Below are 16,129 nucleotides of genomic sequence, written 5' to 3'. Positions count from 1 at the left end.
GCTCTCTTCTGGCCGTTCAGAGAAGGTCCATGTGCACCCATTGGCAATGGACGATATAACAGGATGAATGGAAGGGCTATTTTGTGCTGCTGCTGTAACATCCAGAGAGGAGACCAAGGAAGCTACTCACCTTCTAAGCAAGATGTGTGAACTGCAGCCAGGCTGACACATCTCACGGTGGAAGAAATGGACAACTTTGATGTAGAAGATCAGCGGCTGTTCCATACGATACGATACGATAATCTTTATTGTCATTGTCCCGTACAGAACAACAAAATTGAAAAATCTACATAAAACATTCAAAACCCAACAAGCTTGCTATCCCTGCTATCCCAACCTGGTTAACCCCCTAAAAACTCTGATACCCCATTTTTAAATACAGTGGCGCTGTGGGTTAAAGCCTCAGCGCCTAGGGCTTGCCGATCGAAAGGTCGGCGGTTCGAATCCCTGCGGCAGGGTGCACTCCCGCTGCTCGGTCCCAGCGCCTGCCAACCTAGCAGTTCGAAAGCACCTCCGGGTGCAAGTAGATAAATAGGGACCGCTTACCAGCGGGAAGGTAAACGGCGTTTCCGTGTGCGGCTCTGGCTCTGGCTCTGGTTCTGGCCAGAGCAGCGATGTCACGCTGGCCACGTGACCCGGAAGTGTCTCCGGACAGCGCTGGCCCCCGGCCTCTTAAGTGAGATGGGCGCACAACCCCAGAGTCTGTCAAGACTGGCCCGTACGGGCAGGGGTACCTTTACCTTTACCTTACTCCCATAGAGGGGACGCGGGTGGCGCTGTGGGTTAAACCACAGGGCCTAGGACTTGCAAGTGCAAGTAGATAAATAGGTACCGCTCTGGCGGGAAGGTAAACGGTGTTTCCGTGCGCTGCTCTGGTTCGCCAGAAGCGGCTTAGTCATGCTGGCCACATGACCCGGAAGCTGTACGCCGGCTCCCTCGGCCAATAAAGTGAGATGAGCACCGCAACCCCAGAGTCAGCCTAATGGTCAGGGGTCCCTTTACCTTTACCTTACTCCCATAGAGACGCCTTACACTGCTTTTAAAACCAAAATCATATTTGGATATAAACTGTTTCTCAGTTTCTCGAAATTTCCTTACGGTACGATAATCTTTATTGTTATTGTCCCGTACAGAACAACGGAATTGAAAAAGATCTGCATAAGACATTCAAAACCCAACAAGCCTGCTATCCCAGCTATCCCAACCTGGTTAGCCCCCTAAAAACTCTGATACCCCATTTTTAAATACAATATACACCCACAGAGACTCCTTACACTGCATTTAAAATCGCATTTGGATAGAAACTGTTTCTCAAGCGGCTAGTCCTGGTCTTTATAACCCTAAGGTCCGTATAGTTAAAGCTATGGTTTTCCCAGTAGTGATGTATGGAAGTGAGAGCTGGACCATAAAGAAGGCTGATCGCCGAAGAATTGATGCTTTTGAATTATGGTGCTGGAGGAGACTCTTGAGAGTCCCATGGACTGCAAGAAGATCAAACCTCTCCATTCTGAAGGAAATCAGCCCTGAGTGCTCACTGGAAGGACAGATCCTGAAGCTGAGGCTCCAAGACTTTGGCCACCTCATGAGAAGAGAAGACTCCCTGGAGAAGACCCTGATGTTGGGAAAGATGGAGGGCACAAGGAGAAGGGGGCGACAGAGGACGAGATGGTTGGATAGTGTTTTCGAGGTTACCAGCATGAGTTTGACCAAACTGCGGGAGGCAGTGGAAGACAGGAGTGCCTGGCGTTCTCTGGTCCATGGGGTCACGAAGAGTCGGACACGACTAAACGACTAAACAACAACAACAACAAACCTTCTTCCAGAAGGCAGAAGCTGAAAGAGATCATTTCCGGGGTGCGCACTATCCTGCGCTATCTCTGCAGCTTTCTTATGGCACCTGGAAGCATAGATTTGATCCAAGGTGGGAAGAGTGCACCCAATTATTCTCTCTGCAGTCTTTACAACCCTGGACAGCATTCTTTTTTCCCTGACCATGCAGCTCCCAACCACACACAGAGACCATAAATTAACACATACTCAACAGTACAGTGGTAAAATGCCATCAACACGTCCTTTGAGAGATTGTTTTTCCGGAGGATTCTCAGAAAATATAACCTCTGCTGTGCTCTCTTCATCTTTGCCGTCTTTGCTGTTTTCTCCCCAGGTTAGGTCATCTCTCATTTCCATTCCCAGAAACTGAAACACCGAAACCTGTTCCACACACTTCCCCTCAATAATAGGAAGGAATATGAGATGCAGGCTCCCACAACCAATCTGCCAAAAAGTCCGCTCCACTTCCTTGTGGGAAGGAGTTGCGGTGGACCTTGTGGCCACCCACTCTCCTCCAGGGACGGGGGACGAAGTCCCGCGTTGCCCAGGGGATCCCGGCCATGTCAGTAACCAGCCAGCCAATCCACTGGCTGGTGGGGGCGTGGCCGGGACCATTTAAATTTGAGCGCGAGCCAGAAGGCTTCCTCCTGATTCATGTCTTCAATCTCCCCCCCTCCCTCCCTAATTTGCAGATTTTCGTTCTTTGACCTTGTTATGGACCTTGGTTGGTCACCGTTGAGGGGCCTGGTAGGAATCTTTCCACTTGGGAAATAGCCATGGGTCATTTGGTTTTCGCCTACCTTGTAGCAATCGTCACAACTTGGTAACATCTGGCGGTTAGGCATTGGTTGACCTTATGATGGGGGAGGGGAGGTGTGGCCATCCCCTGCCCCTCCAAGCTTAGGGGTATTCTGTTAAAGGAATCTGGGGGTGTGGATTTTTTATTATTATTATTTTAATAATATTTATTAAAGTTTCAATTGTTACAAAAAGAGAAAGAAATAATTCCAAGTTAAACAAAAACTTAATAACACATCACAATAAAGAAAGAAAGGAATAGAATTTTTTTTTATAAAAAACAGAAGAACAGAAAAATAGAAACAATTAAAAAACACAACGAACCTTCCCATAACTTATCTTTCATTTACTTGTTTCCTTGACCTCCTCGCACCTCCCTTTTTTGTAAACCAGTTCGGTTAGCTATTTCAGCAAATCCTTTCCATCTTTCCCAATTTTTATCCTATAATTTATCTTAATATAATGTAACTTTACCTTTCCTCCTTTCATCTATTAACAATCTATTTTTACTTAATCCTTTATAATATTTCCGGTGAAGCCACATAACTTCATTCCAGCCTCCTGGATCTTGTCCGAAGCCCGGGGCGGAGCTAGGGCCATGACACGACCCTGTCAGGAACACCTGGGGGAGCTCAAGTTGGTTTGCATCGACAGGGCTCCCCCTTCTGGTGGTTTACCCTTACCAGACTCCTTGCGCAACGGGCAGGAGTCAGATATACTTGGGTCCATTCAATGCCTAACCCAATACCGCTCACATTCTGTAATCAATAAAGTTGTGTCCAAAATTCACCCAGCAACATTAACCTAATATTTGTGTCCTGTGTCTCTTATTCTTCAACGAGGGGGTGGTTGCGGGGTCTTGACACGCAAACCAAGCCATTCCACCGACAAAGTTGAGAGATCAGCAACTTTTCGTTCCTCTGCTCCTTCGACCACCTCCATCATATATTATGACTTAATGAAGAAGAGTTTGGATTTGATATCCCACTTTATCACTACCCAAAGGAGTCTCAAAGCAGCTAACATTCTCCTTTCCCTTCCTTCCCCACAACAAACACTCTGTGAGGTGAGTTGGGCTGAGAGACTTCAAGGAAGTGTGACTGGCCCAAGGTCACCCAGCAGCTGCGTGCGGAGGAGCGGGGACGCGAACCTGGTTCACCAGATTACGAGTCCACCACTCTTAACCACTATACCACACTGGATCTCTGTAACAGCAATGTTTCTTACTTGTTGGTTTGCGAATAATGTTTTATAGATTGCAGCTGTTTTACAGGTGATTTACTAATTCTATTATATGGCGTATGTTGTACCAGCGATGTTCTGTTATTGTCATTTCTTGTTTGTAAGCCACTTTTGAATGAAGCTCCTTTGAATGGAAAGGGGCCTACAACAGGCACAGGCAAACTCTGCCCTCCAGATGTTTTGGGACTACAACTCCCATCGTCCCTAGCTAACTGGATTAGTGGTCAGGGATGATGGGAATTAGAGGGCCGAGTTTGCCTATGCCTGGCCTAGAATGTAGCAATTCTGCTAGTACAAGCTTTTCAACTTGGCTGATGGAATAATCCTCTCTCTTTCCTCCCACCATGCACTGTTCTGGGGTTCATTGGACCCCGCCAATAGACACTTTTGAGGGCACACAAAGGGAGAGAACTCCATTGTACGGGCCAAAGTCCTTGTGCAGGTGGGAATCCTGTTCCTACATCTTTCACCAGAATTGTGAAATTTCTCCTCCTAAGCTTGGCCGCTTTTCACGGATGATTCGTTACTCTGTTTCCATTTCAGCCCTTCAACTATAGATTTATAGGTTATTGTTGTTAAGTTGTGGGTGAACATATCAGACAACACAGCGATTCTTCAAACAGCTCTTGTCTATTCACAGGCCAGGACAGAACTGAACTGAAGGGTTCAGCCAGCCTGCTTATATAGAGCTCCACTAGAACGCAACAGTAACCATTTTCTGTAACTATCCAATCACTGAACGTCACTTTCAATCCCTTATTTGCATATGTGGACCTGAGTGAAAACTATCTACAGTATCTCCCTGCTGGCCCAGGGTGAGAACTTCAGTACATAACAATTGTATTTTAGTGTTTTGTTGGAAGCTGCCAAGAGTGGGCGGGGTATAAATAATAAATTATTATTATATATTATTATTGTTTCTTTGCTTTGCTTTCCCAGATGGGTTCTGCGTCCCCGAGTGGGACAACCTCATCTGCTGGCCCGAAGGTGCCCCAGGCAAGACAGTGGCCATGCCCTGCCCAGATTACATCTACGACTTCAACCATGAAGGTAAGACCATTGTTTGGCCCAGTTTGATCAGCTGAGCTCTTTCGGCAAGGAGGGTGGGCAGCGAGTATGTAGCACGGCTCGACTTTGGGTCTCAGCAAGCCTCTGGGTTTCTTCTCCTGAGCTTCACCCTAGAACACCTCGAAGGGCTGGCACTCCTGTTGCTCTCCAGTGTAGGCAAACATTGCTATGAAGCGTGGGTTGCACCATGCTGGTGTAACATCTTCCAGAGAGGTCCAGGCCTGTCCTCACGCCTGCGTTAACCCAAAAGCTCAGTTCAGTTCACCTGCACAGGGAAATCTAGCTAACTTGCACTTTCTGAAACCTAATGCCCAGCCCTTTTTGGCAGTCTGCAGTGCTCCCAATTTGCAGGGCTGTTCTCCAGCCAAGCGATGTGTGCTAAAAATGTACCTGTGCACAAAAATGCATTTATTAGCGAAAAATAACATTCAGGGGAAACAGCTTTTTGCAGAAACCTGCCTGCAAAAATATATGGAATAAGAGAAAGTTGCGCTAAAATGCTGTGGAGGGTGTGCTACAAAAGTAACGTATTTTTCGCTCCATAAGACGCACCTGACCATAAGACGCACCTAGTTTTTAGTGGGGGGAATGCAAGGGAAAAAATATTCTTTAAAGGGAGCGCTGAGCAGAGCCTGAATGCATCCCAGGCTCTGCTCAGAGCTCCCTTTCACGAGCCGCATGGAGCGTGTGTGCGGCGCTTGCAGGCTTTTCCCCAAAGAAGGAGAAGGGCAGCCCGTCACTGACGGTTTGTCCTTCTCCCTCCTCAGGGAAAAGCCCCCAAGAGCCGCACTCCCTTTAAAGAGCCCTTGGGGGCTTTTGCGGGAAGTGAAGGCTTCCCGTGTGCAGCAGTTCCTCTTGCTGTTCTGGCTTCTGGCTTAGCCACGCTGCCTGAATTCGCTCCATAAGACGCACACACATTTCCCCTTACTTTCTAGGAGGGAAAAGGTGCGTCTTATAGAGCGAAAAATATGGTATCTGTGCACAAAAAATGCATTTATTAGCGAAAAACAATGTGCAGAAATACTTTCAGGGGAAATGGCTTTTTGCAGAAACCTGCCTGCAAAAATATGTGGAATAAGAGAAATTTGCGCTGCTAAGATGCTGAGGAGGGTGGGGAGAATCACAAACAGAGAACAGAACTAAAGATGGGAAAGCCAAGAAATGGGGAGAAACGGAGATAGAGATTCACCCATCCCGAACTACTGCCTCGCCTCGCCTGAACTCTTGCTTCTTCTCTTCCTTGCTAGGCCATGCATATCGATGGTGTGACTTGAACGGGAGCTGGGCTCTGGTGCCCAGCAACAACCGCACTTGGGCCAACTACAGCGAGTGTGCCAAGTTCCTCACCATCAACACCACGGAAAGGGTGAGCTGGTTTCATTAACCCCACAAACAAACATTTCCATCAGGCGGGGTTGCCTGCATTGCTTATTGTTGTTGTTTAGTCATTTGGTTGTGTCCGACTCTTCGTGACCCCATGGACCAGAGCACGCCAGGCACTCCTAACTTCCACTGCCTCCCGCAGTTTGGTCAAACTCATGTTTGTAGCTTCGAGAACACTGTCCCACCATCTTGCCCTCTGTCGTCCCCTTCTCCTTGTGCCCTCCATCTTTCCCAACATCAGGGTCTTTTCCAGGGAGTCTTCTCTTCTCATGAGGTGGCCAAAGTCTTGGAGCCTCAGCTTCAGGATCTGTCCTTCCAGTGAGCATTCAGGGCTGATTTCCTTCAGGATGGAGAGGTGTGATCTTCTTGCAGTCCAGGGGACTCTCAAGAGCATTGCTTAATCAGACCTTAAAATCCTGGGCCTGTCACATGCAGACCTCAGCTGCAGAACCAGTGCCGGATTTACGTATAAGCTAAACAAGCTATAGCTTAGGGCCCCGCTCTCTTGGGGCCCTCCAAAAAATGTAAAGGAAAAAACCAACCTGGATGTACATTTCCAAAATATAAGATAAAAAATAAATAAAATAAAACCTACATACAGCAACAGTGTTTTTGTGTTGTGTAGTCTCCTGTGGTGTAAGTCATGGGCCCCGCCTGCTAGCCTGCTCCCTAAAATATCACTGGTTTGCTCACTTCTATATATAGGGTGCCTACATTCTGCATATACAATTGGCTTTAGATACCTATTAGGTCCATAAATGACCATACAGTGGTACCTTGGGTTACATACGCTTCAGGTTACAGATGCTTCAGGTTACAGACTTCACTAACCCAGAAATAGTACCTTTCGCACCATAAGCATGCTTTAGCGCTTCTGCGCATGTGTGAGCAGCGAAACCCGGAAGTAACCCGTTCTGGTACTTCTGGGTTTCCCGCCGTCCGCAACCCAGAAACACATAACCTGAAGCGTCCGTAACATGAGGTATGACCATATATTTATTTATACCCCGTCGTCTTCCCTGACAAGGGCTCCAGGCAGCTTACAGATAAAACAGAAACAGCTGAAAACATAGCACGGCGGAACAATCATTAACAAACAATGAAACATTCGCAATCCCTCTCTGCAAGGAGCTCTGGGAATTGTTGCTCTTTGTGGGGCCTTCCACAAACTTTGTTGTTGTTTAGTCATTTAGTCCGACTCTTTCTGACCCCCTGGACCAGAGCACGCCGGGCACTCCTGTCTTCCACTGCCTCCTGCAGTTTGGTCAAACTCATGCTGGTAGCTTTGAGAACACTGTCCAACCATCTCGTCCTCTGTCGTCCCCTTCTCCTTGTGCCCTCCATCTTCCCCAACATCAGGGTCTTTTCCAGGAAGTCTTCTCTTCTCATGAGGTGGCCAAAGTCTTGGAGCCTCAGCTTCACGGTCTGTCCTTCCAGTGAGCACTCAGGGCTAATTTCCTTCAGAATGGAGAGGTTTGATCTTCTTGCAGTCCATGGGACTCTCAAGAGTCTCCTCCAGCACCATAATTCAAAAGCATCCATTCTTCGGCAATCAGCCTTCTTTATGGTCCAGCTCTCACTTCCATACATCACTACTGGGAAAACCATAGCTTTTACTATACGGACCTTTGTTGGCAAGGTGATGTCTCTACTTTTTAAGATGCTGTCTAGGTTTGTCATTGCTTTTCTCCCAAGAAGCAGGCGTCTTTTAATTTATGGCTGCTGACACCATCTGCAGTGATCATGGAGCCCAAGAAAATAAAATCTCTCACTGCCTCCATTTCTTCCCCTTCTATTTGCCAGGAGGTGATGGGACCAGTTCCACAAACTACAGCTCCCAGAATTCTTTGGGGCAAGCCAGGACTCTTTCAAGCTGCTTCGTAGAGCTTTAAATATGTGGTCCATGAATGTGGCCTTTCAGGGAGCAGAGAGCAGCAGGCTGGTGCAGCCGAGATACCTGACTTCCCGGTGGGAACCCTGTGCATGGGGGGGGGGGGAGGCACCATTTCGCTGCATCCATGCCCACCGGCTGAATTCAACCGCAGCTATTGCCTCTCATGTTTATTTAGCTTCTGAATAGATTACGTTTGGCAAGCACACATTTCCAGCGGTGAATACGGCCAGGAAAACATTCCCAGGTCCTGGGGATTCTGATGTAATAGGGCTGAGGTTTGCATTCCGGAGCTGCTCTCTCCAAAGGCAGATCGAAAACCAGAGATGTCATTTCAAAAGCTCTCTGGTTTCGCCTGCCTTACTGAAACTTGCAAGGGGAAAGGGATGAGGGTTTTTTGCAGCGAGGAGAGGGAAAAGGCATAGCTGTCAACTGTCCCTTATTTGGCGGGAAAGTCCCTTATCCGAGCACTGTGTCCCGCTGCTGTCCCTTATTGATGATGTCCCTTAAATTTCCCGGGTTTCAAAGGAAGCAGCTCCTCTCCCTCCCTCCCTCCCTGCCGGCCAGGGAGGAGGGAGGCTCCAACTGTGTTGCTTGGCTGCGTTGCTCACCCAATAAGGAGTCTGAGAACGACTGGGGGGTGGAGCTTGCATGCCTTGTGCCGATCAAATCGGCTGCGTTGCCTGGGGACTCGCCTTTGCTCAGCGCTTCCCAGCGGAGAGGTGACGGTGGTTTTCCTTGCTGCATCCCCTTTGCTGGGTTGCTGCGCTGTGGGAACCACCGCTTGAGGCTTCGTTTGGCTGCTGGCTGGGTTTTCTGCTTTTGGCTCGGAGGGGCTCAGAAGTTGAACATTCCTGTGCCTGGAAAATCCCTTATTTTGGCTGCTGATCCCTTATTTTTGAGGCTGCTGGTCCCTTATTTTCAAATCTGTAAGTTGACAGCTATGGAGAAGGTCTCACAAAGGGTGGAAAGATCTAGGCTGAAGATCAGCCACGGGTTTTCTGAATGTGCCATCGTTTGCTCATTTCTTTAAGGCATTTATATACATTTTTATGAATAAATATGTAAAAACAATAAAAAACATTTATGGGGGAAAATAAAAAAATTATTTGCGGGCCCCCAGTTCATAAAATCTCAAAGCGTTCCCCAACATAAAAGCATGCAACAAAAACCAGAAAAAGCAATGAGATGAGAGTTTAAACCTGTTTTCAGTTTATCAAAATGTTAATTTTTTAAAATTAATTTTAGAAAACCTTTTATTAATTTTCACATAGACAAATATACATAACATATAATACAAAAGACGATACAAATGAATAAAAACAATAAAGTAAGAAAAGTTAGAAAAACAAACATAAACAAAAACAATATATTACACTTACATAACAAATTAAAATATGTAACTTCCAATAATTCTCATTATACTACTTACATTATCTGTATGCACAGATTCATATTATTTTATTTTGTATATAGATACATAATCCACTATTACATTTTGAATAATTCTTGGTTATCAGTATTTCTGCAAGTATCTTATTGTTCGTACAGTACATTTTCAATTAAATATTGTTTCTAATTTTTAAAATTAATGACAACTATCTTTTTCTGAAAGTTATTTTCTTATGACCAAGTGTAGACTTTATAAACTAAATCAATTCGTATAGTCTGTTGGAAGCCACCCAGAGTGGCTGGGGCAAGCCAGTCAGATGTGCGGGGTACACAAAAAAACAAATTAATAATAATAATAATATAAATGATAAATAAAACCAGATCTCGCTTAACTATTGTGGGAAGATGTATCCTTAACTGCCTACATTGGTCTGGCGGGGGGGGGGAGTTTTTGGCAGGCGTTTTTTGAAAAGCTGTCCCACTGAATCTCTAGTGGCAGAGAATTCCACAGGACTTGGCTGATGACACGAAAGGCTCGGTTTCTCATTGTTGTCAAACGAGCCTCACCAACTCAGGGAATGACCAGCAATGCACTTTCAGATAATCTCAGTGATCAAGCTGGGATAGAAGGGTTCAGGCGAACCCTGATATAACCTGGACCTAAGTTGTTCAGGACTCTGTAAATTAATATGTTGAGCCCCACAAAGAGTTTATTGCACTAATCCAGCCTTGAGGCTATCAGTGCATGGATTGCTATGCTCAGGCTACCCCTGTCCCTATTATATGACACGGTTCAGGGCAAAGCCTGCCCAAGTTGACTCAAGTCTCCAGACAATCTATTCATTGAGCATACATCTTTCATTACAGTGGTACCTTGGTTCTCAAACTTAATCCGTTCCGGAAGTCCGTTCCAAAACCAAAGCGTTCCAAAACCAAGGCGCGCTTTCCCATAGAAAGCAATGCAAAACGGATTAATCTGTTCCAGACTTTTAAAAACAACCCCTAAAACAGCAATTTAACATGAATTTTGCTATATAACGAGACCATTGATCCATAAAATGAAAGCAATAATCATTGCACTGTACTATAAAATAAATAAGACCGTAGATGATAAAAATTAAAATTAATCTTTTTTTCTTACCTGCATTGATGATAGTCTTTGTTTGGATGGGGGGCTTTTATCCATTTCCGCAGTCACATAATCAATCAAGAACTGAACTGGGTTCCACAAAACAAATTACCCGAAAAAGCCACAAAAACGCAAAATGAACAGCAAAAACAAAAGCGCCAAACTTAATCCGTTCTGGAAGTCTGTTTGACTTCCGAAATCTTCAAAAACCAAGGGACAGCTTCTGATTGGTGCAGGCGCCCCAGAAACTAGCCGACAGCCACATCAGACGTTCAGCTTCCGAAAAATATTTCAAAACCAAAACGCTTCTTCCAGGTTTTCAGCATTTGAAAACCAAGGCGTTGGAGTACCAAGGCATTTGAGAACCAAGGTACCACTGTCTTTTCCTGAAGCTTATAAACAGAGTGTAGATTATATTTATGGAGCATTTGCTCTGATTTGCTTGCAGAGAAGTTGTGCAACAATGAGGATTCATCTTGCATTCTCCCCGATTGGCTTCCGTGGTGTTTACACTTTCCCCCTGTTCATCATTTATTCATCCCATATTTTTCAATGCCTTTCCCTGTCACATTCCTAACCGCAAAAAGCCCACTGTTGTTCTTCCAATGGGTACGCTGGGCTGGAGAGGCAGACAGCTTTAATCCACGTTAATTGCACCAGGCTAAAGAGCCTTGAAACCCTTTCTGCAAAATACTCAGCAGCCTGGAGGCAGTTTTTCAAGCAGCATTAAAACAATGGAAACCCACTTTAAAATACATCTCTCTCTCTCTCCACATAATTGATCTCAGCTGCTTAGGGAGACAATAACTGCAAAGTAGAATAAAAAGGTCGGAAGTAAAGCAATCCAGTTACAAAACCGAAAATGGCAGCAGGTCAAAGCCCATTTTTAGTAAAATGCTGGTGGAAAGAAACATGTTTTCAATGTTGGTTTCAACTGTGGTGTAAGTGGAACCTTGCATAATTCCTTTGGAGGAGTGTTCCAGAGATACGGGGCCACCACTGGATAGGCCTTGTCTCTTGTGTCCAACAGTCTGCTTCTTTCTAAAAACCTGTTTGATCAGATTGTTGTTGTTGTTGTTTAGTCGTTTAGTCGTGTCCAACTCTTTGTGACCCCCTGGACCAGAGCACGCCAAGCCCTCCTGTCTTCTACTGCCTCCCGCAGTTTGGTCAAACTCATGCTGGTAGCATTGAGAACACCGTCCAACCATCTTGTCCTCTGTAGTTCCCTTCTCCTTGTGCCCTCCATCTTTCCCAGCATCAGGGTCTTTTCCAGGGAGTCTTCTCTTCTCATGAGGTGGCCAAAGGATTGGAGCCTCAGCTTCAGGATCTGTCCTTCCAGTGAGCACTCAGGGCTGATTTCCTTCAGAATGGATCGGTCTGATCTTCTTGCACCAATGGTCTGACTCTGTATAAAACTGTTCCCTGTGTTCCTTCACAGAGAAACAAAATTAACGGCGGTTTCTCAATGCAATTCCCTTAACGTTCTCTTTCTCCCCTTACTTTGTGTTTGCTTCAGGAAGTCTTCGATCGCCTTTATTTGATCTATACTGTCGGATATTCCATCTCTCTGGGGTCCCTAACCATCGCTGTCCTTATCCTAGGATACTTCAGGTAAGTAGCTGCAACTTCTTGTCTGCACTGCCAAATGCAATGTGTGCAACCAAACAATTAAACCCCTGTGTTGCAAACAATTATCAGTAATATCCAAGGCAACACGATGACCAAGTACAGCAATGCAATATCAGTATAAACTCTTTATATAATCTATACGGAACGTTGAGCAATATGAAAAACCCAATAAACAGAATCTCATAAATCTCTGAAAGTAAGTCTTATAAGCCTCTGGAAGTCTTTGTAGACTATGCAAGTCTCTGAAAGAAGCAGTGGGTCAGATTCTGATGAAAACAAGCTGTAAAGCTTTGTTTTATGACGTCCAACGCTGCCGAAGCGGTCCGCAAACAGATGTAGTGAACAGCAATTCCGGATATACCCACTGTTTCGTAGAATTCTTCTTCAGCACAGCAGAAGGACACAAAAATGCTTCATCAACCCATCTATATGGTAAATGGAATTGTATATCAACAACAACAACCACAATCTTTATTACGGTCCAGAGACCCAACAAATCGTTACAAAGCAATACACAATTCATACAGCCTACCTCCAGGTTAAACAAGCATTTTGTTCAGAATATAGGGATCATTGGTTCTTGCAACCACCGATAAAAACTTGGCCACTGCTAATGTTCTAGCATTTGTCCGGTCTTCCAATAGGAACCTGTCATAGTGAGCCTCTGATTTTCCCGGGAAAGGTACCAGCAAGGGTAATATCAGTTCAGCCCTGGCTTGCTCGTATTTTGCAACAAAATATGTTTTATGGAATCGATGTCTTGAGCACACGAGCAAAGTCTGTCCTGGTAGGGAACTCCTCTCAACCTGCCATCCAACACTGCGGAAGAAAAGACGTTTGGTCTGGCTTTGGTGAATAACCTTCGATAATTTGGTACTGTCAGGTTTTTAATGTAAGCATCCTCACAGCTGTCGTCGCATACATAAATAGTCTTTTCTGCTGTTTTGGTATCTCTTCACCTGTAATTCCTATTAAAAAGGCTTCTGGTTTTGTCACAAAAGTTACCTTAAACATTTTTTCCAACTCGTTATATTGAATTGAATTTTTTAATACGGTCACAGACCAGCATCAACACACACAATAACACAGATCATAAAAAATATCAGAAATACTAGGGACAATATGAATACAACAGGGCTCTAAATACAAAAATTAAAATTAATTGTTCGTGTGCCCCCTGTAATTAACATTTAGGGGTTTGAACATCATCATATATCGTTTCCTAGAATGCTTTAGTTATCTTGCACTTCCACCACATATGGTAGAAAGTGCCTTCCTTTTCTTTACATTTCCAACATATATTTGTAGCAGTTCTGTACATTGTTGCTAACCTAAGAGATGGTCTATCTCCCCACAACTCATCCCTCTTCTGCCTTCTGTTTCCCACGCCAGGCGCTTGCACTGCACAAGGAATTACATCCACATGCACCTCTTTGTCTCCTACATGCTGCGAGCCATCAGCATCTTCGTGAAGGACGCCGTCCTGTACTCCGGCTCGGCGCTGGAGGAGATGGAACGGATCTCGGAAGAGGACTTCAAGTCCATCACGGAGGCACCTCCAGCAGACAAGTCCCAGTTGGTGAGTATGAGCCCCGGGGCAGCAGCAACCCCCGATACAACACCTCTACTGGATTCGACAATTAAAACAGGGGTGGGTTAGAAAACTGGTGGGCATCACAAAATCCCAGAAGAGGAGGGGAGAGAGTCCATCAGGCAAGGCCTCCATCCACCTGCCTTGCCCCACCCCCTGGCCCTGGGACTCCTCATAAGGAAGCTGTGCCTGGAGGAAGAACTGTGAGGAGAGGAGAGAGACTTTGTCAGGCAAGGCCTCCTTCCACCTGCCTTGCTCCGCCCTCTAGTCTCTGCTTCTCAATTTGTATTGTATTATTTTATGTATTGTGGCTTGCCGTTGTTTTATTGATTATAGTTTAGAAATTATTTATTGGAACTGTTGAGTGGATTTCTGTTTAACTTTTATATGTTGATATTATTACTTTATAGTTTATGCGACCTAGGACCCACATACCTACAGGACCGCCTCTCCTGGTATGCCCCGCGGAGGACCTTAAGGTCCACAAATGACAACATTTTGGAGGTCCCAGGTCGCAAGGTGGTTAGATTGGTCTCAGCTAGGGCCAGGGCCTTTTCAGTACTGGCCCCGACTTGGTGGAACGCTTTGCCACAAGAGACTAGGGCCCTGCGGGACTTGACATCTTTCCGCAGGGCCTGCAAGACAGAGCTGTTCCGCCTAACCTTTGGTTTGGACTCAGTCTGACCCTTATCTTTCCCTCCCCTTATGGTCTTGATCTATGGGCTACTTTTAAAATGAGGCTGAATTTTAAATTGCATTTTAACCAGTATTTTAAATTGGGGTTTGTTTTTTCCCCTATTACAATTTTACTGTCATTTTACTGGTGTTAGCCGCCCTGATCCCGACTCTGGCTGGGGAGGGCTGGGTATAAATAAAAATTATTATTATTATTATTATTATTATTATTATTATTATTATTATTATTATTTATACTCTAATAATGGTTGAATGTTACTTTTTGATGTAGGTTGCTTATTTTAAAGTTTTGTATTATTATCACATTTTTGTATTGCATTAGATTGTTGTGAGATGTACATTTTTTGTTTCTTCACCTTGTAAACCGCCTTGAGTATTGTAAAATAGAAAGACGGTATACAAATAAAAAAATGATGATTATGACCATAAGAGCATCAGAAGAGGCGGTTGCGTCAGTCCAGTGGCCCATGTAGTCCAGAATCCTGTCCTCTTTTTATTATTACTTGATTTTATAGTTAACATTTACACTCAAATAGAAAACATATGCCTGTTGTCAAAGACGCCTGCTTCTTGGGAGAAAAGCAATGACAAACCTAGACAGCATCTTAAAAAGCAGAGACATCACCTTGCCCACAAAGGTCCATATAGTTCAAGCTATCCCCATAGGGATCTGGTTGATCACAGTGACAACAGGATGCTGGAATCTTCCATGCTTATACAGGTGAAACTCAGAAAATTAGAATATCATGGAAAAGTTCATTTATTTCAGTAATTCAACTTAAAAGGTGAAACTAATATATGAGATAGACTCATGACATGCAAAGCGAGTTATGTCAAGCCTTTATTTGTGATAATTGTGATGATCATGGCGTACAGCTGATGAAAACCCCAAATTAACCTCAGAATATTCTAATCTCAGAAAATTAGAATATTAAATGAAATCAGCAAAACAAGGATTGCAAATAGACCAGTATTGGACCTCTGAGAAGTAGAAGCATGCATATGTACTCAGTGCTTGGTTTGGGCCCCTTTTGCATCAATTACTGCCTCAATGTGGCGTGGCATGGATGCTATCAGCCTGTGGCACTGCTGAGGTGTTATGGAAGACCAGGATGCTTCAATAGCAGCCTTCAGCTCTTCTGCATTGCTCGGTCTCAAGTCTCTCATCTTTCTCTTGGCAATGCCCCATAGATTCTCTATGGGGTTCAGGTCAGGCGAGTTTGCTGGCCAATCAAGCACAGTAATCCCATGAGCACTGATCCAGGTTTTGGTACTTTTGGCAGTGTGGGCAGGTGCCAAAGTCCTGCTGGATAATGAAGTCAGCATCCCCATAAAGCTCGTCTGTGGAAGGAAGCATGAAGTGCTCCAAAATCTCCTGGTAGACGGCTGCATTGACCCTGGACTTAATGAAGCACAGTGGACCAACACCAGCTGATGGCATGGCTCCCCAAATCTCTTTTCTGATGAGAGCAGCTTTTGC

The 16,129-nt window shown here is 45.0% G+C and overlaps 1 protein-coding gene and 2 long non-coding RNA genes across 5 annotated transcripts in view; 2 read left to right on the top strand and 1 right to left on the bottom strand.

The window, feature by feature from the left end:
• The window catches only part of LOC307199303, a 270,585-nt gene that overhangs the window by 67,219 nt on the left and 187,237 nt on the right, over positions 1-16,129 (bottom strand). The gene's annotated exons all lie outside the window — the stretch shown is intronic.
• Positions 1-16,129, top strand: part of PTH1R (parathyroid hormone 1 receptor) — a 228,536-nt gene that overhangs the window by 92,263 nt on the left and 120,144 nt on the right. For both annotated transcript variants that reach the window (XR_013831822.1, XM_079946899.1), the window contains exons 3-6: positions 4,810-4,920; positions 6,186-6,304; positions 12,250-12,344; positions 13,755-13,941. Coding sequence is in view for 1 of the 2 variants with exons in the window: in XM_079946899.1 (XP_079803025.1) it covers positions 4,810-4,920; positions 6,186-6,304; positions 12,250-12,344; positions 13,755-13,941 (512 nt within the window). In the remaining variant the exon portion in view is untranslated. The remainder of the gene's footprint in view (positions 1-4,809; positions 4,921-6,185; positions 6,305-12,249; positions 12,345-13,754; positions 13,942-16,129) is intronic.
• LOC307199352 overlaps positions 1-16,129 on the top strand; it is a 199,145-nt gene that overhangs the window by 152,640 nt on the left and 30,376 nt on the right. The gene's annotated exons all lie outside the window — the stretch shown is intronic.

The sequence above is a fragment of the Podarcis cretensis genome, assembly GCF_951804945.1.
Source record: "Podarcis cretensis genome assembly, chromosome: 12".
Lineage (NCBI taxonomy): Eukaryota > Metazoa > Chordata > Lepidosauria > Squamata > Lacertidae > Podarcis > Podarcis cretensis.
The sequence above is the reverse complement of the archived record's forward strand: the minus strand, read 5'-3'. Positions and strand labels throughout refer to the sequence as shown.